Below are 24,273 nucleotides of genomic sequence, written 5' to 3'. Positions count from 1 at the left end.
GTTAGGGGTGGAGTAGTGTATCTAGTGGAGTAGCTGGATAGTGCAAAACAGGCTAGTGTTTTGCTGCATTTAAAAGATTTGCTTTTTAAGGAAAAAATAAATGCATGTTTCCTATGAATTTTATGTCTTCATTTTACTCTGTGCCAAGTGATGTAAGTAACCTGCAGTGTTTGCTCAAGTGATGAGATGTGTATGTTGTAGAGAATTTGTCACTTTTTTTTTTTTAAGTCAGACACCATCATGAGTAGAAAGAAAGAGTTCTCCTTGGTGGATGACAGTAATGAAGAGCTTAATAGAAGGAAAATGAAAGCTATAAGGTATGTGAATTGTGAGATTACTCTAGTGGCTTTATAATTTTTAAGTTCTGAAAATATAACTATCAGGCAATAGTATTGAGGAAATGTAGAAAATAATGTTTGTATTCTACAGTGTTGTAAGTGAGTCCATTCTTACGTGTGTGTGTAAAACATGCAGTTTGTGGAAAGTTTTAGCATTTGGAGTAGGTTCAGGGAAAAGATATTTTAAATGCATCGTAGGATGTTGTCAAATACTGAGTTATTAGGCTACCAATATCTTGTATTGATCTGTATGTATATTTTACAAGTAAATAAATGACTGTTGATGTATTCAATATATTTTCAGTTAAATAACTATAGAATGAATGTGATTAAAATTGATTTTATAAGCATCTATTAATGCTGGTTCTAGTTACCTTAAATGCTGGTTCTCCATACCTAAAAGCTCTAGTGCCACCTTTACGAATGATGAATTCAGTATCATAGAGGTAAATTGCTTCTTCTCCAGTTAAAAGGGGGTAACGAAATTTTTGTGTGTGTGGTGGTGTGTGTTTCATTACCTCCACCACCTTCTGCATAATGTCATTTGGTAAAAAGTGGGCAAGCTTAGTTCTGAGAGAGCTGGAAGTCAGAATTTGTGTTTGGTTGATATCCCTAATGATCTTAAACCTTTACTTTTACTTCTGAAGGCAATGTCTTAAGATACTAGAAGAGGATTTTATAGAACCAAATTGGAGAAACAGTGATTTGTGTCATATGTCAAAAGCTGTGAGTATGAAAGGTAAGGCTTTTGGATCTTGACTTTTATTTCCAGCAGTTTTGTGGTGTGCAGTATTCACTGTTAATTTATATTTTAAATGGTCTGTTAAAGACAACAGATGGGCTGCTGGATTTGATTAACGCATTGTTTGTTTACTACATTTCCAGTACTCAGCAGGAACGACCAATATCTTTCTTTTTTCCTCCTGCTGTTTTTCTTGACGAAACTACTGAAAAGTTTGTTTTAAAAGAAACCTCACTTTTCTGGGATTTTCTGCTTGACTATCTTTTTTCCAAGAGTTGTAAAATTGTGTTGAGTACATAGTATTTATGGATGCTTTACGAAACATTTTTTTTCCTGTCCTATAGGTACACATTTTGAATGTGTGTTTTCTTTTGTCTTTTTGCCTTCCCTTTCATGTATTTATCCTGTTCTGAATGTAGCAGCAACCTAATATAGCTAATCATGCAGATAATACCCTAATCATTAAATGCAAGTAAGTTTTCCTAATTCCCAGATAACTTCCATATTTATTTATCTGGACTTCTATTCCTAGTTTTCAAATTCTGTCACTACAGAAGTCAATGTCCAAATTCCTGTTGACTTGATGAATACTATGTAGAAGACTACTCCAGTGATCATGTATTCCTCTGTTTCATTAAGATGCTCTCCAGTTAACAACATTTGCAGTTTCCTATGCAGTTTTCTATGCTTGTTTTTACAGCATTGCATGATGATGTGAAGGATGAAGACACTGATTTTTTTGGTTTCTCTTCTACAGAAGTAAGTTGATCTAAAGCTTTCTGTTCAGTAGTCACTGTGGGGATCTGAAATAGTGATATTACAGGATCTTTTGCATTTTCGTTGAAAGCAATTAAAGCAAGGTCAGATCCTCTCTGAGGTAAGGGCCTGCACTTTTTAACCACCTGCTCCCCAGCAGGTCTTAGCCACATTGCGTAACAAGAAATGCTAGCAATGTAGTGCACATCTGATGTCCAAAGTGTGGTTTTAGAACAGTTTAATTCACGGTTCTCATTAGTGCCCCATGTGGCCAACTCTGTTCCACCCTCTCATCTGCGCATAATGTAAAGAAAGCAAGTGGTGCATATGCACGTTTTTTTAAAAAAACAAAACAAAACTCTTTGCCTGTCAGCTCCCAAATAAAAGGACTTAAAAGATTTTTTTTTTAAAAAAAAACAACTTCACTTTGCACGGTAGTGCATAACTTCAGAATATATTTCTGTTTCTGCATTTAAAAAAAAAAAAGAGCTCATGAATCTTTTCTGTGTTACGACATGCTAATGCAATTTGTTTCACAGAAATCTGTATTTTGGACAAACATTAAGTGCTTTTTTTAATTTGTAATTTATGCAAAAGATAGGGTGTGGCCATTCTGTTTTTTCTGTTATGAAATTCAGATTTAGCCTTTATTGCAAAATACAAATAAGACTTTGGAATTAAGCCCTGTCATTAAACTTTATTGAAAAAATAACTTGTAATCAGGTTCACTAATGCAGTATGTTAGAAGTTTTGCGTAATAGTGGGAAAAATAGTAAGAGCAAACAGAAAATCAGTATTCCTTTTACTAGAAACACCTTTCATTTACCACAAAGATACACTGATGGCTACAGAGCTTTGGCTTGGAAGCTGTTTTCTTACACTTCTTTGTTGCTCAATTCAACAGCACTTGCTTTGAAGCTTGGTCTCATTGAAATGAGGGTGGAGGGTACTGAAGATGAAAACAGGCTTATAGAACATTTTTTTTACTGGGACTTGGATTTAGCCCTGTATTTGAACTTGCTTTACGTCTTCCCTCTGAATTTAGACCAAAACTGATTTTAAACTTGGGCTGTGCAGTGGCAACTCACAAAGGCTAGCAAGGTAAGCCTTTATTAACTCAACTGTTTTTTATGTGTCTAAACACATCTAAATGCCAGACTGGGGGAGGACTTGACTGAGCAAGCGTTTCCAGCCATTTTTGTTGGGCTTTTCTTTTTTTTTTTTTTTAATGTGTTTTTTAAACTTTACTAATGTGTTCTCAGTATGGGCGTCTAGTACTGTGGGAACACAACTTGCTTGACACTTGAGTACAAATAACATGTTATTGAAAGGCAACAAGAAACAGATTGTTTGGCTTGAAAATGTTTGGAACTGAAAGTTTTAAACACTGTGGTAACTCCCTGATAAGGGTTCAGAGGGAGAGTAGAGAACTCCTGAAATGCCAGGCTGTGGTAGGAAGGACTGTATCATTGAAACGCCTCCTTCCCCCCATCGCCCTGCTGCTCCCATTGCACCTTCTGCTTAGATAACCAGTCACAGCTATAAAGACTAGATGCCAGCAACGTTCTGTGGTACTGTCATATCTAAATTACATTAACTTGCTTATTTGTCTAGCCTATGTGAACTTGAAGGAAGTCTTAAAGTGGATGTCTTTCCCCCCACTGCTATTGCTATGGCGTTATATGCTCATCACAAATGAGAATCGGGCCAGATAGTTCTTACAGATGTGTTACGTAAGGAATCTGTTCTGTAAGGGAGGTATAGGAAATTTATCTTCTGAGATTGGTCCATGTAAAGTGCATCGCTAACGTTGCCCAAGGTAAAATAGAAACTGAAGATTTCATGTATGGCTGTCAGTCTCTGCAGCAGTGTTCTCCAAGTCCTCTCACAGTCCCATCAGAAACAGCAAACAGCACAGGAAGAACAACACAGTGCTGCCTTCCTGTAATTAGGCTAGTTTATGCAGACTGCTTTTGTGAGAGTCTTGACAGCTATTTAGATCATGTGTACTTTGCAGAAGAGCAGGCATGGGTGACCATACAGCAGAATTTAAGAGTCTTCCTAACAGGTTGTCAGTAGATGGTTTTAGTATAATCTGTCATGTATTCTAAAGATTTTAACAGCCTAATCAATATCTGATGGGATATCTAAAGGAAAATACTTGGGCAACAAATGAAAAATGAATCCTGGAATGTTAATAGTCATGCATTTTACTCTCATTGAGGATAAAAATCACTACCACCTACTAAGGTTTTGTTCAGCCTTGCCAAAATTGTCAGATGAAAAATAGTTACAGAAGATGAATTTTAAGATGATGCTAGTAGAAAGGAAACTTTTTGAAAAATGAGATATCTGTAGTATATCACAGTGTGAAGTCTACTGTTTTAAAAATAGGTGTGTGTATGTATTTAATGACATTTTGAAAAACCGTGTCTGAAGTATTTGTGGGAAGTTTGATAATTTATTTAAGATGTGTAGGTTTTTTCCTTAAAAGTTTTGTTTTGCAGGCCCTTTAGTCACAGTACTGAAGAGAAAAATGCTCAGCACCCAGTTTCTTCAAATGGTGGGCTGAGGGATAAACCAGCTCTAGCTCCATCAGCAGACATGGTGTGTTAATATGGAATTTCCATATATTCTCACTCGTTATTTTTGTATATGCATAGTTAATACTGTGCTTCTTAAAACACAAAAACTTGCAGCCTTAATAGTTATGTGCTGTTATGCCATCTTATCATAGAATTGATGTGCAGCTACAGTGTTAATAAAGTAACTTCACAAAATGAATGCAGCTCAAACCCAACCAAATCATAGCTGAGGAGGGCTATGGTATTCAGCTGGCTGTGAAACTATGTATTTTGAATTCAGCTTTTTAAAAAACACCTGAGGCTTCACAATGTTTGGGTTTGGGGCTTTTCTATTTCTTTCTAAATTTGAGACAGCTGCAAGGCTCATGCAACACATCTTTAAAGTAGTCATTCAGGGCAACAAGGTTGTTAGACAAATGGAGATCTCTTGAAACATTCCATTAAGTTTTCTAGTCTGATCTTTCTGAATGAGGTTTGTGAAGTTTTAGATCAGGTGAACTAATGTGGATATTTTAAAATGACAGAATAAAACGGAAATGAATGATACATCCTGTGCCAGTCCTGTTTTCTTCTATGGAGATTGTCCTGTACAGTTACTTTGAAAGAATCGTAACTTGCAAACGTCTGTCTTGGTTTCTTAGGTAGTTTTGTTGTAGTGGCCATTAAAGTTTGAAAATGTTTGTTCTTTTTTTTAACATTTTTTTGAAAAGCCTATTTGAAATAAAGCCATGTCATGTTATCTTAAACTTCAGTATATTACTGTTGACAAAATATTAAAGGAAACAGCCTGAGGTTATCTTCGAAGTATCTTGAGTTTGAGGTCATAAGTAATATTTTGATGGCAGTCACCTGTTGAGAGAATATTTTCTTTTTTTGGAGAAAGTTGTTGAGAATGACCTCCTGTGAAAACCCACATTTATTGAGATCCTAGTCCAACTGCTACTTCTGTTTCTTAAGTTTTTTTCAGTCTTTTATTTTGTGGCTGGTGATTACTAGATCTTTGGCAGTATCGTTTCTTACATCACTGAATGAGTATATCCATGTCTTTTGAGTTTTGGAAGAATTTTTATTACTGCATCATTGATCATAATGAGAACCACAAAGTACAGAGGGAGCAATGTAATTCCATGACATTTTTACGTATTGTCTCCTTGCATCTGCTCAAAACAGAGTGGGAATAGTTGTCATAGGGAAGTATTCCTAACACAGTTAACATCCAAGTCATAATAGGAGGAGGGTTTTCTTTCCTTTTTCTGCTCCTAGGAAGGAGACATAATTGGTCTGAGATGTTCAGATACATGAATTGGAAAGTTCTAGAGATGAAGGTGACAACAAACATCTTTAATAAACTCCATAATGATGTGTGTGACTAACAGGTCTCTGGCAGCACTTCCTTTCACTTACACCAGTGTCTGGTCAGAGGCAGAACTATTTCAGGTTTTTGTAAGCTTTAATTTCTCTCTAGTTTGCGTTTGTTCTCCTTAACACTAGTGAGGAAACCTTTAGAAATTGGAGATGTTTGCATGTTAGTTAAGTTGCCTTTTGGCAAGGTGAACTGATTGCCTCATAGTGACAGACTTAGACAGCACCATCTCTGACTTTTCGGGGTGTCCACAGCTTATGATGTTCTCATTTTGTTTTTATCAAAATACCAGCACTCTAACCAGTACTTCTAACTCCAGCTTTAGTAGTGCCAGTGACAAAATAAGACATTTCTGTATGTACATTTGCCTGTGTCAATTCATATGCAAGTATTCTATTGCCTTTTCTTGCATCAGCATAACACTGGGAGCTTATTACATTTTTTCTTTTTTATTGGTTTTCCCCAAATAATATTCCTAAATATTTTCCTTTTTTCTAGGCTGCAGTATTCCCATTCTTCAATCTTGCATGTTTTCTTTCCTCTGTATTAGTAACTTTATTTCGATTTTCCTTCTTGTACTATCTTTTCCTTTTGTGTGTGTGTGTGTGTATGTGTCTGTGCAAATAAATTGCATGTATTTAACAAACAAATTTAGAATCCATGTTTCAGAAATAATACAATGTGAATGTTCTCAGTGTAATTCAGGTGAGCTAAGTATTTTGGACCTGTTTGCAGCTATAGAGCTGCTCGGAGCCTTACACAGATCATCAGTCACCCACATCAAGTGCCTCTGTCAAATGGCAAATGAGTATAGCCCATCTTGTCTTCCAGTCATACAAGCAACTTTATATTCATTGGCAAATCTTTCCCCAGGACAGCAAAACTATGGAAGATATTGATGAAGCTTTGTGCATAGCTATTTGTAACCTCAGCCACTTACATGATGCAGACGAGGTGGGTGAAAATAAGTTAAATAAGTCATGAAATATTAAACCCTGTCCTTGATTGAAGCTTTTTGTTACGAGTAGTCACGCATTAACATGCTATTTAAACATGCTTTTACTCCCTTCATTTTGACATCTCTTCTGTCCTTCAACTGTTTGTGGTATTTCTGTGAATCTATAGCTTTAAACTCCAGGCTATAGTCTGGAGTTTACAGAATACAGGAGTAGTCTGTAAAGGAGTACATGAGCCTATGCATAATTTAAAGTTACTAGGTCAATCCATGTATTTAGCAGAACCATATATAAGCCAGTCTTTAAGTACTAAGCTTGTGGTTCCTTGGATCAGGGTAAAATTAGCATTTGTTTTTGCTCTAGCAACTATGCTAACTTCCTAGTTTTCAGATGCCTCTTTCTGGATTTAAAGGTGGAAAAGAAATTATATGGGCAACAGCAGTAATAATTTTAACAGAAACAATATGCAAAACATGTACATCAAGTAATACATTTTTATGCACAGTATAAAATACAGGAAGAATCCTAAAATACTGGATAATGCTGTTAATAGGTTTTACTGCGTAACCTATGAACTTCGTCAATGATAATTATTTTATTTAAACTTTAACTCTTATAAAATGTGCTGTGGAAAAGCTTGCAGTTCTGTCTTTGACATTTATTTACATTTTACATGTATTCTAAGATAACCAGGCATAGAAGTGTTTAATGATCCAAAAGCTTACAGCAAATTCATTCTAGTAAGTGTGGCATGAAGTGTCCTTAAAACCTGTTTCCATTCCCTTTCTAACTTGTTCTGTTGCAGTGGCCGATCTGTCAGTTAAGCAAAGTTACGTTAAATACCTAATTCATGTACTAATAGCATCTTGTAAAAACCTACCATTTCAGCAGCTCTAATACAATAACTCAACTCATGCATACAACTGTGGTGTTCCAACAGCTTTTTGACAAAGATTGAGAATTGCCAAAGCAGTGTTGCATTACTGAGATTTTTTTTTCCATAGTCTCTTCATTAAATGTAACTATACCAACAAAACTGTTGCTTAGCCAGAAGAAGAATCTTCACCCACCCCCCCTTTTTGCTCACAATGAGTTTAAAAAGGATAGTAGAAATCTTAGTGTGCTAGTTACCTGTGTACAGTGCTATATTAGAATGTCAAGTAAGGAAAGTGAGGCAGTCAGCCCAAGATCTATGTGTTTCTTGCCTCATAGAGCTAAAGACTTCAGTTGACATGAGGATCCAGACAGTGCGGGCTGACTAGAAGTTAGAGAAAACAAAGGGATTAATGAGCTATAATTTTTCCTCTATTATGTTATGTAGTCATCTTCTGATTTGCCTTTTTTTTTATTTTTTTTTTTTTAACCAACCACAGTGTGGTTTAGTGTCACTCTTTCTGCTGGAGTATTGATCGTTGTCTTACTGTTCATTGCTTCTGTTCTGAATTTAAAAAAAAAAGTGAGAATAATGAAATAATAATAATGAATAATGAAATACTAAATTCATGTTTATTCAACACTGAATGAAATAGATGCTGAAATACTTGGACTTGAAAGTGAAGCAGGAAGGAGACAAAGTTGCAGAAACTGCAGACAGAACGTTTGATGAACTTATTACTCCTCTCCTGTCAAGGTAGTAATCTGGTTTGTAGGATGGTGGGGGTGAGTTTTTTATCAAGAAGCTGTTTCTAATTCAGATAAAAGAATTCTAGTTCAGATAAAGAATAAAATTTCAGTCTTCCTTGTAGCAGTATTTCATAATAACCGTCTTTAATTTTGTGCAATATTTTACCCTTTCATAGTGGCATCTTGGAGCTCATTTGCATGGTTGGAAAACACTAGCGTATGCAGCTTCTGCTCTTTAAAAAAAGAAAAAACTTAGAATACTCTTTAATGATGTTAGTTTTCTGAAATAGCTCAATTATGACGGTTTTTTGATATTGCCATTAGTGGATGATCAGTTTAACTTCAAGAATAACTTTTAAAAAAATTGACTTGCTGCAAATTTTCAGGCTGATAGAAGCCCAAAGACACTTTATTTCTTCATTCAAAAATATATTTGTATCTTCAGATTTGGGGGGGGGGGGGGGGGGGGGTGTATCCAAGATTAGGATTCTAGAAGAGCCTGTGAGAGGGGGACCTGATACCTTAATAGACTGAATTGCAAAATCCAACTGTTTAGTTTTCAGTTGGATGTGTATGGAAATATCAGGAGGCTTGAATGGAAGAGTGCTTTAAACATTTAATAAAAAAAAAAGTTTCTCCAAACAAAGTGGCTTTTCAGTGTGAACTCTTAACTTTTGTGGTTCTTCCTACTATTAAGTGAGTTTTCCATGCTTTCCACTTTTCACTGTTGGAGGAAAATGATACTTCTGTGTGAGATGTATCCACTTTGTATTGTGGTATAACTGGCAATTGTGTGTTAGAGTTGAAGTTTGAATCTGTATGCCTGAGTGCTTATTAAATTCTGAAAAGTAATGTTTTTAATACAGGAAGAGGAAATTGTGTGCAGAATTAGTGAAGAGCATCAACAACTACAGTGCTGGTATTGCAAAAGCTAAGGAAGTCATTGAAGAGAAGAAAAAGTGCTTGATTGGTGCCATTAGGATTGCAAAGGAATTAAAAATTACACCTTCTGTAAGAACCTATTGTGATCTTGCTCAGGTAGTTACATTCTTGCACTGTGAAATAATTTATTTTTAATGAATACATGCAAATTTGGATTGAAAGTTTCTGTGATCTGTCTTTCAGTTTGCTGACTTCAATATTGAGATATTTGCAGTAATGCATTCTTACCCCACCTCTACACACACACAGTTTATATTTCATCTTGGTCGCAAATTAGGGTCTGGTGACTGACATGAAAGAAAAAAGATGGTCCTTGCTTTGAAGAGCTTGCCATCTGAAACAGCAAATGGAGGGGGAGGACAGGAAAACTGTGACACAGTACTGATCAGTGAAAGTGCAGTGTTTTCAGCACTTCGGAAGCCTCTCAAGCCTTTCCCATTCCAGAGCTCTCCAAACTTCTCACTGAACTACTCCAGCATTAATAGCCATGCTCTCCTGATCCTCTTGGTCCCAGGCCTTTACTTCCATTCTTCCTCCCTATCATATCTGCTGCTCATAGAAACCCACGCTGCCTGCCATGCTATATCAGACCAAAGGTCCATCCTGTGAAGTCTCCTGTCTCTGACAACAGGGAAGAAAAGATGCTTGGAAGAATCTAAGAACCTGGGCACTTAGTGAGTGTAGGAGGTTGAAGGTTAAGGATTTTATAATCAGTAGGATACATCAGGGTCATTACACTGAGTAAACATTACCTCATTGTGTCATAAGCTTGTGTAAGACATCCTTGAATGTCTTCATAATGCTTGTGGCAGTGTGTATGTGGGTGTACCTGTGTACATTATATGTATATATTCATATACAGTGGCAGTGAGTTCCACATTTTAATATTTAAAATGAGGTGTTTATAAAAAGCTCCCTCTGTTCTTTCTAAATGTGCTACCCAATTATTTCATTTGGAGCCTTTGTAGTCCTTGTGTTGAGAAAAATAATAACTGGTCTTGTCATTCTTTGAAGTAGTGTGATTTTTTTTTTTTTAAGACTGTCATGTTCTCTGCATCCAGTTGTCACTTTCCATATGAAGAAACTTAAGTCTTTCTCATCTGACCCAGAAAAGAAGTCTGATCCCTCCTTTTTTTCTGTCACTTACCTCCATCTTGCCCAGTGTGACTTGGGAGCTGGCACCCACCGCTGTCCTTTCACAGGCCTACCTTCTTACTTAGAAGTCACCTGCTGAGTAGCTGTTCATACAAAAGGAAAATCTGACTCCTGCTTCTATTAACATGCTAACAATACAAAATCTCCAACCATTAGGTCTTAGCAATGTAAGAAGACATAATTGGGAATTGGCTATTGGCAGTTAATGAGTAAACTCTTGGGGTTTTTTTTCTGTAAAATTAAAGATGTCATACTCTGGCTTTGTCATGTTGTAGATAATAAGTGCCTGTGTAATCTGCTTTTTGTAGTAGAAGCTAAGAGTGTACTTCTTAATTTCAGGTTATTTATAATTTAAAGTTGCCAGTTGAGGCTGAGCTCTCAAGAGTGAATGGTTTGAAGGAAAAAGTATCTCCAAGGTAAATGACTGGAGCAGGAGGTATATTGGGAGGTAAATGGATGGACTGTCATGTTGTAGATAATAAGTGCCTGTGTAATCTGCTTTTTGTAGTAGAAGCTAAGAGTGTACTTCTTAATTTCAGGTTATTTATAATTTAAAGTTGCCAGTTGAGGCTGAGCTCTCAAGAGTGAATGGTTTGAAGGAAAAAGTATCTCCAAGGTAAATGACTGGAGCAGGAGGTATATTGGGAGGTAAATGGATGGACTGGTTATCTTAATTACAAAAACAGTTCATATAACAGTTAAACAGCAGAAATCAAGCTGCTTCACTTGCATTTTACTGAAAAACTACTAGTTCAGATGTATATTAAACTCATTGCTAACAATGCGCAGTTAGCCTTCATCTAAGGCATCAGGGAGAAAGCACACAAAATTTGCTGCTATGTAAACATATATATGCATTTAAAAAATTCTTGACAGACTTCTGCCACTTTTAAACTTCTTCCCTTATAAGTAGAAATAAATCAGGGAAATAACGGCTTTTTTTCTTTTTTTTTTTTTTTAATTAATCCTTTTCTCACCTTCAGGAAGGACTTAAATGCATTTTGGGGCACTGATGTCTGTTTCCACTGATGTGGAAAATCCCAGTTATACCACGTTGCCCTCATTGGAAGTGACAAATATGATTGCTATACCAGAAATGAGCAAGAAAATGTTTCATGGTTGTGGTACGGCTGACCCTACGCAGCTTGGTCATAAGGCTGGTCAGAGTACTGTAATCCTAGTGTATAAAGGCCACATTCAGGAACAATGAAGGAGGGACAGAATGAAGATGGTGTTAGGTTGGAACATCTTGGGGATCCCATTATATTTCAGGACATGGAACCACTCTGGGGGATAGAGTCGTGTGCCATCAGATTCTGACTGGCACAGAGGAATGAAGCTCAAAGTTGATTACTTGCATACAAAGTGTGAAAAATTATCATAGAATCATTTAGGTTGGAAAGACTTAAGATCATAGAATCCAACCGTTAAACTGACACTACCAAGTCCACCACTAAACCATGTCCCTAAGTGCCATGTCTGCACATCTTTTAAATCATAGAATGGTTTGGGTTGGAGGGGACCTCTAAAGGTCATCTAGTCCAACAACCCCCCTGCCGTGGGCAGGGACATCTTCAACTAGATCAGGTTGCTCAGAGCCCCGTCCAACCTGACCTGGAATGTTGCCAGGGATGGGGCATCCACCATCTCTCTGGGCAACCTGTGCCAGTGTTTCACCACCCTCAGCGTAAAAAATTCCTTCCTTATATCTAGTTTGAATCTACCCTCTTTTGGTTTAAAACCATTCCCCCTTGTCCTATTGCAACATGCCCTGCTAAAAAGTCTGTCCCCATCTTTCTTATAAGCCCCCTTTAAGTATTGAAAGGCTGCAATAAGGTCTCCCCAAAGCCACCTCTTCTCCAGGCTGAACAACCCCAACTCTCTCAGCTGAATGCCTCCAGGGATGGTGACTCAACCACTTCCCTAGGCAGCCTGTTCCAATGCTTGACAAAAATTATGACTCTTCTTGTCATGTGTTAGTTGAGTCATTAGAATATGGATAAAGAAATCTTTAAAATAATCTTTTGGTGAACTTAGGGACTTGGTAGGTAGGGCCTATTTTGAAGATGTCAGTGGTGAATGAGAATTTCAGAGAAGCCTATTTAAACACACAATGGCAAACTCTACCAACCTAGAAGAAAGCTAAAACATGACAAAATCAAATTTGTTTACATTGGAAGACCTTTTAAGAACTTGAACAAAACAGGGGAAAAAGGAGATGTGATGAAGGATGAGTATAAAGGCCTCACGTGCTGGTGCCACTCCCAAAATAACACAAAAGGTGAAAAAATGGCAGCTAGGAGGTGCATAGGAGTTGAGGCACATTCTGTAGACATAAAATACTGTAGAATGAAGGGTAGATATGTTCCTGAAGGGGCAGGGGGGAGAAGAAAAGATGGGCTGTTCAATACTGCTTACGCTTCAGCTTTCACAAATTGTTCATTATAACTGGACAGCAAAGCTAAGGATTTGATTGAATGAAGTTGTATTTACAGTTCTGTTAGCCTAACTGTAAAAGCACTTAAAAGATTTTCCTAGCTTTCATTGGTAAAGGAAACAGCTGTTTATTAGTGTAACAATAAACAACAAAACATACATTTTGGACTTCAGTTATTGTTTTATTCTTCAGGACTGTTGGAGAATTCTTTTTCTCCATGCAGAATAATTTATTGAACTAAACTGGGTATAGGTATGAAAATTCAGTTAAGTGGATGTTGGAGTACTCTGTGCATGAGAGACAGAGAGAAAGCAAAAGGCAAGAGAGTGTTTAAGTGTGAATGTGAAGATAAATGATCAACCAAATCTGTTGTTAATAGGAGTGGAAGAATGAAACTGGAGCAGGTAATTAATCTCTTATTTTGCCCCCCCATGACATTGTGCTGAAAAATATCGTACATCTTAAACTGTCAGAGTGATTTAGGTATTCATGTCACCTTCTGTAATGTTTCTTCTCTCGAGATTCTTCCTAAACACTGATGAGATTACATCTTTGTTAAAAAATTTGGGCAAGATTGAATGGGGAACAACAGGGCAGTAAGTATTTTTTTAATAAAGGGGATAGGTACAGTAACTTACCTGTTCTTCTAATGGTTAAATATTGGAGAATACATTTAAAAATTTAAAAAAATATCTGTATATGCTTATGGGTTTGTAAGAGTATAATGAAACAAAGCAAAACTTCAGGTGCTAGTATTTCAATTAGCATTCCAGTTAATCCAGTTAGTGTTTCCGTTTTGACATTTCAGTTTTACTCGTGTTTCACCCAACTATATTTCACTGTATCACTTAAGTTATCAAGATCTTTTTATGCTGTGTGCTTTTCAGCTTTGGCTGGCATTTAATGATACAATCATAGAATCATAGAATCATTTAGGTGGGAAAAGACCTGTAAGATCATCAAGCCCAACCATTAACCTAACACTGCCAAGTCCACCACTAAACCATGTCCCTAAGCACCACGTCTACATGTTCATAGTACATGTAATAGAGATGTTTATCATTTCAGCATATGAAAATTACTTCATGTAAGTGTAAATAAATCTCTAAAATCAAAAGTAAATACTGAAATTTATAGTATTTCCACTTCACAGTCTAAATACTGGTTGCGTCAAATGCCAAAAGAAATTACTTAAGATGAACTTGAACCAGAAAAAAACTGACATTTTAAAAATTACAATTGCTTTTAATTTATTAGTCCCCTTTATTTATTTTTTCCCGCAGTCTTTGACAAAAACTTGAGAAAATGGAATGGAGTTGCTGTTAGAGCCATTGTAGTTACACTGGTTATGTTAAAAAAGACTTACTGCATACTGTAATATGTGAAAATCCTGCAGATTACAGTGAAGAGTAACTGTTAGTACAAAAGCATCTGACGTGCCTTTTATTTTTAACATGAACTATCTATCACATTATTAAATTTTTTTTCAAATAGTTTGTATTTGTACCTGTGGTCTCTGATCATTTAAGCAGGGGTAGCTCTTGTACTGAGCTGTGCCCAAGAATATGTGCCATTTCTGTGCCAATCCCTTTTAGGTTTCAGAAGTCATGCTACTGTTTTTGTTGTCTTGGTATTCAAAAATGTAACATAGTTTATTTCAGCGAGCTCTTATGAGGTGTTTTCTTAACATAGTGATAGGTTCTTAAAAAAACCCCTGCTTTGACTCATGTGCTTTTCTGAAAACAGACTGGATTATATTAATTTGTCTCCAAATAAATGTTTTCCCAAATACAGTGAAGATAGTGGACAACACACTCTCATCCTTGATAACAAAGAAGAAATGCCAGGCTGTGATTCTCAATCATCTGTAGAGAATATGTTTCCAGCACTTAGCAGAGAAAGTAAAATAAAGGCTCTTGCAAATAAACTCAGTGTTCACAAAGAAGTGAAAAATACTCAAGTACAAGAAACACTTCTTATGATACGTCATCAGAGTACTCCTGCTCTATTCAAGTCTCCATCCAGCCCTGATGTCATAATAGAAGAAATACTTGAAGATGACCTGGAAAGTAAGTTTCTTAATACCTGATGCTTTCAATGTTCCATTGTTGAGCATGATGTTATTTGTGTGTTTTGCGTTATGTTGTGTGTTTGTAGTTATACTCGGCTCATATGAATTCTTTAATGATGTCTGTCTTTCACTTTATCTTCCTTTGAGCTAGCATCGTTTCTTTTTTGTTCTCCTTCAGCTTAGCTTAGTGAAAAGTTTCTCACAAGTTCTCTCAAAGAGGGCTCATAAGTTCCTGTGTCTGCCTGGATGATTCTCCTTGACTCTTAGTGATTACAGTCCCCCTCAGACTTTCTGACTTTGGCTCCTGGAGGATGCTTTTCTGGCAGTTCCCTTGGCTTCCTGAATCTTCTCCCAGGGCATTGTGCTACGTTAACTGGCAATAACAATTAAGTTCTTCAGCTTGTCAGGTTTTCCCTGGACTGTATTAGTAAGGGTGTAGCTAACGGGTCCAGGAAGTGATCCTTCCCCTCTGTTAGGCTCTTAGGAGACTGAATCTGGAGTACTGTGTCCAGTTTTGGACCCTGCAGTACTGAAAGTCACTGTCGTACTGGAGTGAGTCCAGCAGAGCCTACCAAGCTGGTGTCCAGGAGGTGCTCAGGGATAGGGCTGAAGGTGTTAGGAACAAGTTGGAACATGGAAATTCCAATTAGATAATAGGGGGGGAATAGATAGATGTGTCCCACAGTATAATTAAGATGCTTAACTTCAGAGTGTTCTATGTCTACAACATACCTAGAAAATCCCTATGATTAGTAATGCTTGGGGAGAATGAGGGACAGGGTAGGGGTAGTATGTGAGAGTAATTGTGGTAGCATATAGCTGTGATCAAGGTGAAGTAAATTTCAGAGCTTGGGCATGACTCTCTAAAATAGCGTATTCAGAATCCCAGTGGACTTCACAAAACTCTTGTCAGAACAAAATTCCTTCAAACTGCAGTGTTATATGAGTTTTGCATATCTTGAATCTAAGAATTTTAATGATAGTTTTGTAATCTTGGAATTAGCGTGTGGGCTGGCCATGTGCACATAGTCACTGTGTGTGTATCTGTTTCAGTCACATCAGATATGAGAATTTTTGCCTTTGCAGTACCCTTACAATACATGTAATTTCACTGTGTTTGCTGCTTTACTACATATGTTTAAATAACTAACTTAATTCATTAAACTTTTCTCCTAAAACAATAGACAAAGAGTTTCCCACAGAATATCATGCTGATGAACAGAGGAAGAAACTCTTCAAGAGGGAAACACCTTTTCAACACAAAGCTGGTTAGTGGTTTTCCTATCTGGTAAATGGTTCGGTTTGCTAGAAGTGACCCATCCTCTAAGCAGTGAGAGCAGACACTAGAATTTGTTGGAGAGTTGGACACATACATTAGCATTCTAGTTGGGATCGGGAATGTACTAAGAAGTAGATCTCCTGACCGTCCCTAGTTAGCATGTATTTGCTCACATGTAAGAGCAGACTTGGGGCACATGAATTGATTTCCTTGCAGTTAAAACTAGTCTGGGAGGTGCTTACGGTGCAGATGTCATTCTTAGCACCAGCAGTTTTGCTCTACAGAAACACTCCCTGGTCTGCTCTTCTTGCTATGTAAAGACTATACCATCTTTTAAGATTTACCATAAAACCACTTAGTTGGAAGATGCAATACAGGAAGTCCCAAGCAACTTTCAGAAACTCAACATTGGCAGTGTTTCTCAACACCTGGCAGATATTTGACATAATGATAGCAGTGCTTGCTGTGAACAGGGGGACCCATTTCTTAGGTCAGTAGTTTATATACTGAATTTTGAACTGTTGTCTTGTTCTCCCTCCATCTATGTTTGGTTTTCTGAATTATGAGTGAACAGATGAATGTACAAAACAGAGAGTTTTCTAAAAACTTCTGACCCATCCACCACCTTTGGTGAGTAGCTTCAGAAAGAGAAACCTGCATTTTGGATCCCAACTTAAGGGAGGTACCTGCAGTACAAAGGATTTGGATGCTTAGTCAGAAGTACTGTCTTACATAGGGTCTTGTCAGATTAAAAGCTATTTGAGGTAATGTTATCATGATTAATGTAACATAAACCTAATCACATGTCTAATAATATCTGTTGGAGTCACTTCGAAAGTGTTTGATAATCTGTTTTATGTCTTACTCAGGTTCGACAGAACTAGTGTTTGTAAGCCATGTTATAAATCCATGCCACTTCTATATTCGGAGATACTCACAGAAGAAAGAAGCAGGGGTTTTGGAGAAGAAGTTGAAAAACTTTTGTTGTAATAAGAGTTCGTATCTCTTGCCTTCAGATGTTTTGGAACTAGGTAAATTATTAATTTCTAAAGGCCTACATTAGCTTAAAATACTATGTTAACAGTATGTCTTCCTTAGTATAATTTTTTTTTTTTTGCTGTCCCCTACCCCCATAGTAAAGCAGTCCTTATATGTTCTGGAATCTACAATTAATGCTTTTTGGGAAACATTGTATGCATTGTTCGGTAAAGTACACTTCTATTAAATCATATAAATGAAAATGGTAGAAGTAAAAAAGACTGCAGTTCTTCTCAGCCTCAACAAACTGAGTGCTTAGAGTAACCAGCAGTTGAAACACCTGGCTGTAAACTTAATGTTTTCCAGCATTTGGTGGTAATTGTTAACTGGTAGTTTTTAAAGTATACTGATTTCAATGACTAGCCTAGTTCTTTCATTACTTCGGTAAATCAGCTTTCTCTCGTGCAAGCAACATTCCCTTTGAGTGGATAGATGATTTTTTTTAAAGTTCACTAACTAGACAGAAACCATTCTGGAAGTAAAAATGAAAGACAATAATACATTGCTAAATCATTAAAATTATTTTCTAGCCCGCATGTTGACAATGTTACTCACTTCTAAAAGGTGTTTAGAAAACTGATGAAAAGTATGTAATAGCCCTCAACTTCAATGTTTTTTTACCACTTTACTAAGAGAGATAGAAAGTTTGCCAGAAATTACTTCTTAATACAAGCCAAACACCTCTAGCGTTACAGACATTGTGTAAATGAATGTGGGGAGAAAACTTCTGGTGGCTGAGACAAGGTTTTTGAAGTCTTTGTGTCTTTGTTTTAGCAGTAGCGCTCTTATTAGCTGTGTGGAAGATAGGCAACAATGGAACATTATGCAGAACTGTAATAATACTTCCAGTGTGAAATATCTACAAATACTGAATTTAGTCTTTCTTTTTTTTTATTTGCTTCTGTATAGGTGGTAGAACTTTTATTAAGAGTAAGGAGACTGGAATGTGGTGCCGTGGAACTATCACTGAACTAATTCCCCTAAAAAGTAAAAATGAGAGGAAGCTTTGTGGTCCAATAAGATACAAAGTTTGTGATATTGCACTGCTGGAAGTATTCCTGATTGATTTTGGGAGCTCTGTAGTTCTAATTTTCTCAGGGTATGTTTACAGAGAGGTTTTTGTCTGCAATTATTGTCCTTGACTGTTGTTACTCAAGAGGATCTCTACTAAGAAACAAGTCCTCTATCAGCTTCACACAAGCAGATAACCAGATATCCAAATGACACTAATGTTCTGTACGTAGGTATTTCGCACAGGAAAAGGGGCAGTGTATGTAAGTACACAAGTGTACAAGCCTTCACACGTTAAAATGTTTAACTTAGACTTGCATTGCAAAAGAGAACATGTGAGTCCTTAATGTTTAAAAAAAAAAAGAAATACATTTCATTGAGACTTTCTAGTTTTGTTTCAATGACATGACATTATGCCAATTATTGCAATAATGACCTTTATTTTAAGTCTGGTTTGGGTTTGGGGGTTTTTTGTTGGTGGGGGGGGGGGTTGTTTTTCTTTTAAGCTAGTACTGCTTTTATTCCCATTGACAATAGATACGTTCCCACTGAAAGGCCTGAACCTGCTACTCTGCAAACTATTGAAACAGATGACATTTGTTTGTTTGTAAGGAAGCCTGATCAGCATATTGAGGCAGAACTTGCAGCTGTTCCTCCTTTAGCAGTACAGTGTTCATTGAAGGATGTTGTTCCCAAAAATGCAGTAAGTAGAAGCTGTTTGTACTATTTCAGGAGATTTTTTTCTTCCTAAGATTTATATTAAAGAACATAAATACATAATTTACAATGACCTTATTCCAGTATAAACAGAAGGAAACTCAAGAAGTTAAATCATCTCTTGTAAAAAGATGGGTTGCATTGCTTTCATTGGAAAGGAAACAAGAGCTTATAGCAGTCTGTCTTAAAAAGCCTCTGTGTTTACAAATATATATTTCAGGCTTAAATCTCACTACTCTTACTCTAGGCATATTCTTTTGTCAAATTTAAAAACAAATCACAGAACTGATATTCTTATTTCATGGCTGTCTGATAACTTTATGCAAGTAGTAACTTTCAACAATCATCCAAACAGAGAAGAAATGGCTTCAGAATTTTTAATAGAATCTTTTCAGGGATTGTCCTTTGTTACTTAAATTTTTTTTCCGTGTATTGAAAAGTGTTATTTGTTCTCTTTCAGTATAACAACAAATAAAGTACTGTCACCCTTTATTCCTTTAGAAAAAGGACATATACTGCAGTGTTATTTTCTTCAATATTCACTTACTTATTAGTCTTCCTTTATTTTTGACACATTCACATGGGAATGAACTATGTCCAATGCAGATGTCCATTTCTGACAGTATAACTGCTGGTTGGTTTGGGTTTTTTTTACCAGTCTGATGTTGTCTGAAATAGCTTTAAATTGGAAAGAGCTGGAACAGTTTTCATAGGTGTGGGTAAAATGCCTTCCTTCTATGTGCTTTCATTTTTTTCACATCTAAAAAGCACAGATTTGCAGTATCAAATGAGAAATGCATTAACTTGATCCAAGAGAAATAAATTCAGACAGACTTTCTCAAGGTAGATAAAACATCAAGAAGGATGTTGTGGAGAGGAGGAATGTGTAAATTGACCAAACTATGTTGCACATTTGTATAAAGACAAAAGATGAGAATAAACTTTCAAATGAATTGGGAGAGCAGAAATGTAAGTCATGAGATGAAACAGCATATGACAATTCTGGTTTATCAGAACAATCAGAGGGGATGAAATCTTGAATCTTTACAAGAAACGTGATGGAAACTGCAGCCCTTTGATCTGACTCAGTTTTATACAGTTAAAAACACTTACAAATCCATCACAGAAGAATACTGTTTAGTGCTGTCCTGGCTATGGACTAGACAGTCTAACGGTGTGTTCAGTATTTCATCTGTTCAGATGCGTCTGTGCTCCCTCCCTTGCTTCTATTTTATTTTTAATTACTATTTGTAGTTTTTGTTTTAACATGCTCTGACATCTTCAGTAACTTCTTCTTTCTTTCTAACACAGAGTGAAGGTTGGGGAGAGGAAGCAAAGACAAAATTTTTAGGAATGGTAAATAATAAAGTTGTTTTAATGACCATATTTAGAGAAGAGGATGGTGTTCTCATTGTGGATTTGAAAAAACCTCCATTTAATAAAATAAGCAATAATATGCCAGTGTCTCTCAAGGATGCATTAGTTTTTTTAGACTTGGCAAGGTATGTGTTTTCCTTTCCTTTACGCTTTTATGCCATAAATGATAACGGCATAATGCTTATAAAGTGAAGATTACCAAGCAAGTTGTTTTTGCAGTGTTTGGTATATTCATGTCATCGTCAGCAATATCTGTTGATTTCCTTTTTTCGCTTTCACTAATAAGCGCTGTGGCATACTCATTTGCACTAGTCAGGGCTTTATTTCCATAATGAACTTTGTTTTAGAAAATGACAAAATTTAAATTTCTGTACAAGTTTGAATAACAAGGGGGTGAAAGGAGACGCCCTTAGTGTCCACCACAGACAGAAAAACATACAGAAATCAGCCTTGTATCTGTTTGATTTGATGGTAGGCAGTGACAGGCTAGTCAGCACATCTGAACCAGCCACATGATGTGATGCATATAGCACAAAGAATAGGAGAAACAACGATAGGGCATAAGGGGGAGCTTGATGCTGACATTAGGACAGAGGAGGGCTGCTTTGGAGGGACCAGTGGAAGAGGCAGGAGATAGAGAACAACATCAGCATTTTGGTGTTTGGGTACAGGGGTATGGCATGCAAATCTGCAGGAAATTGTAGTTCATTTTGCTGCACACAGAGAAAAGTCTTCGTTTATATTTGAACATAACTAGTTATGGTGGTGAGAACAGTGGGAGATAATTGTTTACTGCATCTGTGTTCCTCAGGTAATTGCTTTTTCTCATGAGGAAAAGGAAATCTAAAAGAAAATGTTTTTGTCAATGTAGTGGATTCTAGCCTTTTACTTTATTTTTTTAACAGTTTAAATGTACGCTACTGCATCCCAAATAACAAAATCTTTTTAGGAGCCAGCTGCCATGTATCATTCTTCATATGTTACATTTGTGACGGGAAAAGTGTAAGAGAGAATTGGCTGCACCAACTGCAAGAAGGAAAGTTCAAGCTACTCATACAAACATGAATCAAGTTATTTTTATAAGACCATTTTGCGTTTTTTATGGGAAACTTGACATTTGAATATAAAAGGGTTCCTTCTCAGTTAATTTTGACAGAATTTATTCAAAATTTCATTTTGTTTACCTTAGGTTTAGATCACAGCTTCCCAGTCAGTTAGAAAATAATACCATCTTACAGTATTGTCCACCTAAGATTCCACAAGAAAGAGAAGAAGTCTCTGTTGTAGTTTGCCATGTTAATAGTCCAAGTGATTTCTATCTTCAGTTGGTAAGTTTAGAAATAAGGTCTATTTAAATAAAACTCTGAACAAACATTTTAATGTTGAGCTACTTGTAGTTCACGTTAAATAAGCTACAATTTCCATTAACTTCTGTCACTTGATACCAGTTTTAGGATTCCTAGAATTAATAGATGAGATCCTACAATCCTAGATTAGCCCTAGATTAATTCCAGGAATTCTTAGAATTCCAGAAAATTAACATTTTTTGTCAGTTTTGTTACATGGTTAATTCCTATGTGGGTATGTAGTGTTTTACTGTTTAGAGTGGTGATTGAACAGGGCAATATTCAACAATTGTTAGGCTCTTTAATTCACTTTACGTATTCAGAACCACTGTTTAATTTGTGGGGGAAGACTAGGAAGTATGCTACTAGAAAAAATGTCCCTTAAAAGAGCAAAAATACCATTAAAAAAAAAAGAACATCTGGTGTGTATGTATGTTTTGTTTTTCTTATTTTAGAGAGGTAGCCTGGATTCTTTAGATCTTCCAAAGAAAATTCAGGAGGTATATAAACATGAGTATGGGAAAAACTTGGAAATTGTCTGCCCAGTTGAAGGCCAAGCTTGTATTGCAAAACAGAAAGATGGGAATTGGTACAGAGCACAGATTACAGGTGAAGTATTGATTCTTTCACTCTAATGCTAGGTTGCAAAATCGGATGTGGTACTAGATCAGTCACACACTGGATATGAATAGTCCCCCCCAGCCATTATTTTTACTAGGCATTCTTATACTAACAAGTAGGTTCATAAAGTCAGTAGCACTAATTCATGTTCTATTCTTTTGCTATTAATGGAGTGTTTTATACATTTTTTTAAATAGAAGTATACTTCATTTTCTATATATTATTGAAATTCTGTAATATAATTATCTTAAATGTTTCACTTACTATTACAGTTTGAACTACAGATTTGTCTATTATAGCCAACCTCTGGGTGTAACTAGTGTGGGTTAATGATTCCCCATAGTAATTCTGAAGGGGGTGGGGGGTGTACCTGTGCTGACCTCTATGTTGCCTGTATGGGCAGTGTAGCATGCCTGTATGCTGACAGGTCTACTTGGCATGTATTTAATGTGCCAGTGTCTCATAAAGTGATTAGATGGAAGGGGACTCTGTCATTTCAGGAACCCAAAGGAGCTGGCTTTTAAACAATATAGTTTTTTAATTGGGTTATAGAACATTTGAAAATTTGATATTTTATGATTATATGGTGTAAATGTGGATTTTGCTCTGAAATTCTGGTGCTTTAACCTGTATCAGATATTCATTTTTTGTTTTAATAACTTGGGTTGTTTTTCTTGAAGGGCTGCCAAGTTGTCAAGAAGTTACGGTAAAATATGTTGACTTTGGCAACGTTGCTAACTTAACTCTTAAAGACATACGCAGAGTAAAAAAGGAGTTTCTGAGCTTTCCAGAAAAGGTAAATTAGTGCTTGCCTGGATTAAATACTCAAAATTAATAGACTCTCAATGGATGAAAGGGGAAAGAGAGGGTTGTTAACATTCTGAAGTAAATAAAATGTTAAGCAAGTTCCTTTTCACATGGGTTTATGATATGACTTATTTAATATGTTATGGGTGCACATTGAAAACTCTTAGTTTTTTTATATCATTCAGTTTTAAATGAAATCTAATGTTACCTTGGAGTGAAGATCTGTATATACAGTGTGTGTGTGTGTGTGTGTTTAATTCAAATACCTTCTTTTACTCCACAGTAAGCCAAATTAATTTTTACACTCCTTCATTTTCAAATGATGATCTAATAATGGTCTTTTTTTTAAATTATATTTTTGTTTGGTTTATGGCATTTAAAGTTTGGTGTTTTCCTAACTTTAGGTATTGTAGGAGTTTCCTTCTTCTGACAAGGAGAAAAACTGAGTGGGAAAGGAAATGGCAAAGTATTTCTGTCAAATAAAAAACACACATAAGTAGAAAATAATTCTTTTTCTTAAGCTGTTCATTCAATAGTTCTGGTTGCCAACCATAATTATGCTAAACTTTAGAACTTTATATGTTGATAGGGGTTTTTTTAACCAATTGTAGGCACCAGAAGTAGTGATTGTTGTAACTAAGGTTGGCCAGCATCTTTTACTAAAAATAGGATTTAATTGTTGATGTTTTGAGCAGATGTTTCTGGGGGAAGTTTCAGCCAAAATAATTGAGCCTTTTTTGACAGCAAGGGAGAGGAGACATTCTGAAAATGGCGGAATGTATTTGCAGTTGCAATGTCTTAATGCTTCAGATCAGAGTGGCTAATGAATAAGGGTGTTGGGATTTTTTCTGTGTGTTATCCCATCGTTCCAATTGATAGCTTGTGACCAAATATAAATCCTCAGAAAAATCAGTTAAGAGTTTGTCAGCTCTTAGAATTGTAGAATCATAGAATCATATAGTTTGGAAAAGACTTCTAAGATCATTGAGTCCAACCGTCGACCCAACACCACCATGTCCACTAAACATGTCCCTAAGTGCCTCATCTACACGTCTTTTAAATACCTCCAGGGATGGGGACTCAACCACTTCCCTGGGCAGCCTGTTCCA

The 24,273-nt window shown here is 36.3% G+C and overlaps 1 protein-coding gene across 1 annotated transcript in view; it reads left to right on the top strand.

The window, feature by feature from the left end:
• Positions 1–240: 240 nt before the first annotated feature.
• The window catches only part of RNF17 (ring finger protein 17), a 56,113-nt gene continuing 32,080 nt past the window's right edge, over positions 241–24,273 (top strand). Inside the window, exons 1-19 of the mRNA XM_019472098.1 lie at positions 241–317; positions 986–1,068; positions 1,781–1,839; positions 2,882–2,937; positions 4,344–4,443; positions 6,658–6,738; positions 8,270–8,370; positions 9,230–9,401; positions 10,800–10,876; positions 13,419–13,493; positions 14,692–14,966; positions 16,153–16,236; positions 17,117–17,278; positions 18,195–18,384; positions 18,834–18,999; positions 20,325–20,515; positions 21,580–21,718; positions 22,192–22,345; positions 23,038–23,153. Coding sequence (XP_019327643.1) covers positions 241–317; positions 986–1,068; positions 1,781–1,839; positions 2,882–2,937; positions 4,344–4,443; positions 6,658–6,738; positions 8,270–8,370; positions 9,230–9,401; positions 10,800–10,876; positions 13,419–13,493; positions 14,692–14,966; positions 16,153–16,236; positions 17,117–17,278; positions 18,195–18,384; positions 18,834–18,999; positions 20,325–20,515; positions 21,580–21,718; positions 22,192–22,345; positions 23,038–23,153 — 2,358 coding nt within the window. The remainder of the gene's footprint in view (positions 318–985; positions 1,069–1,780; positions 1,840–2,881; positions 2,938–4,343; positions 4,444–6,657; positions 6,739–8,269; positions 8,371–9,229; positions 9,402–10,799; positions 10,877–13,418; positions 13,494–14,691; positions 14,967–16,152; positions 16,237–17,116; positions 17,279–18,194; positions 18,385–18,833; positions 19,000–20,324; positions 20,516–21,579; positions 21,719–22,191; positions 22,346–23,037; positions 23,154–24,273) is intronic.

This window comes from Aptenodytes forsteri, unplaced genomic scaffold, assembly GCF_000699145.1.
Source record: "Aptenodytes forsteri isolate BGI_AS27 unplaced genomic scaffold, ASM69914v1 Scaffold307, whole genome shotgun sequence".
NCBI lineage: Eukaryota > Metazoa > Chordata > Aves > Sphenisciformes > Spheniscidae > Aptenodytes > Aptenodytes forsteri.
This window is presented reverse-complemented; position numbering and strand designations above follow the sequence as displayed.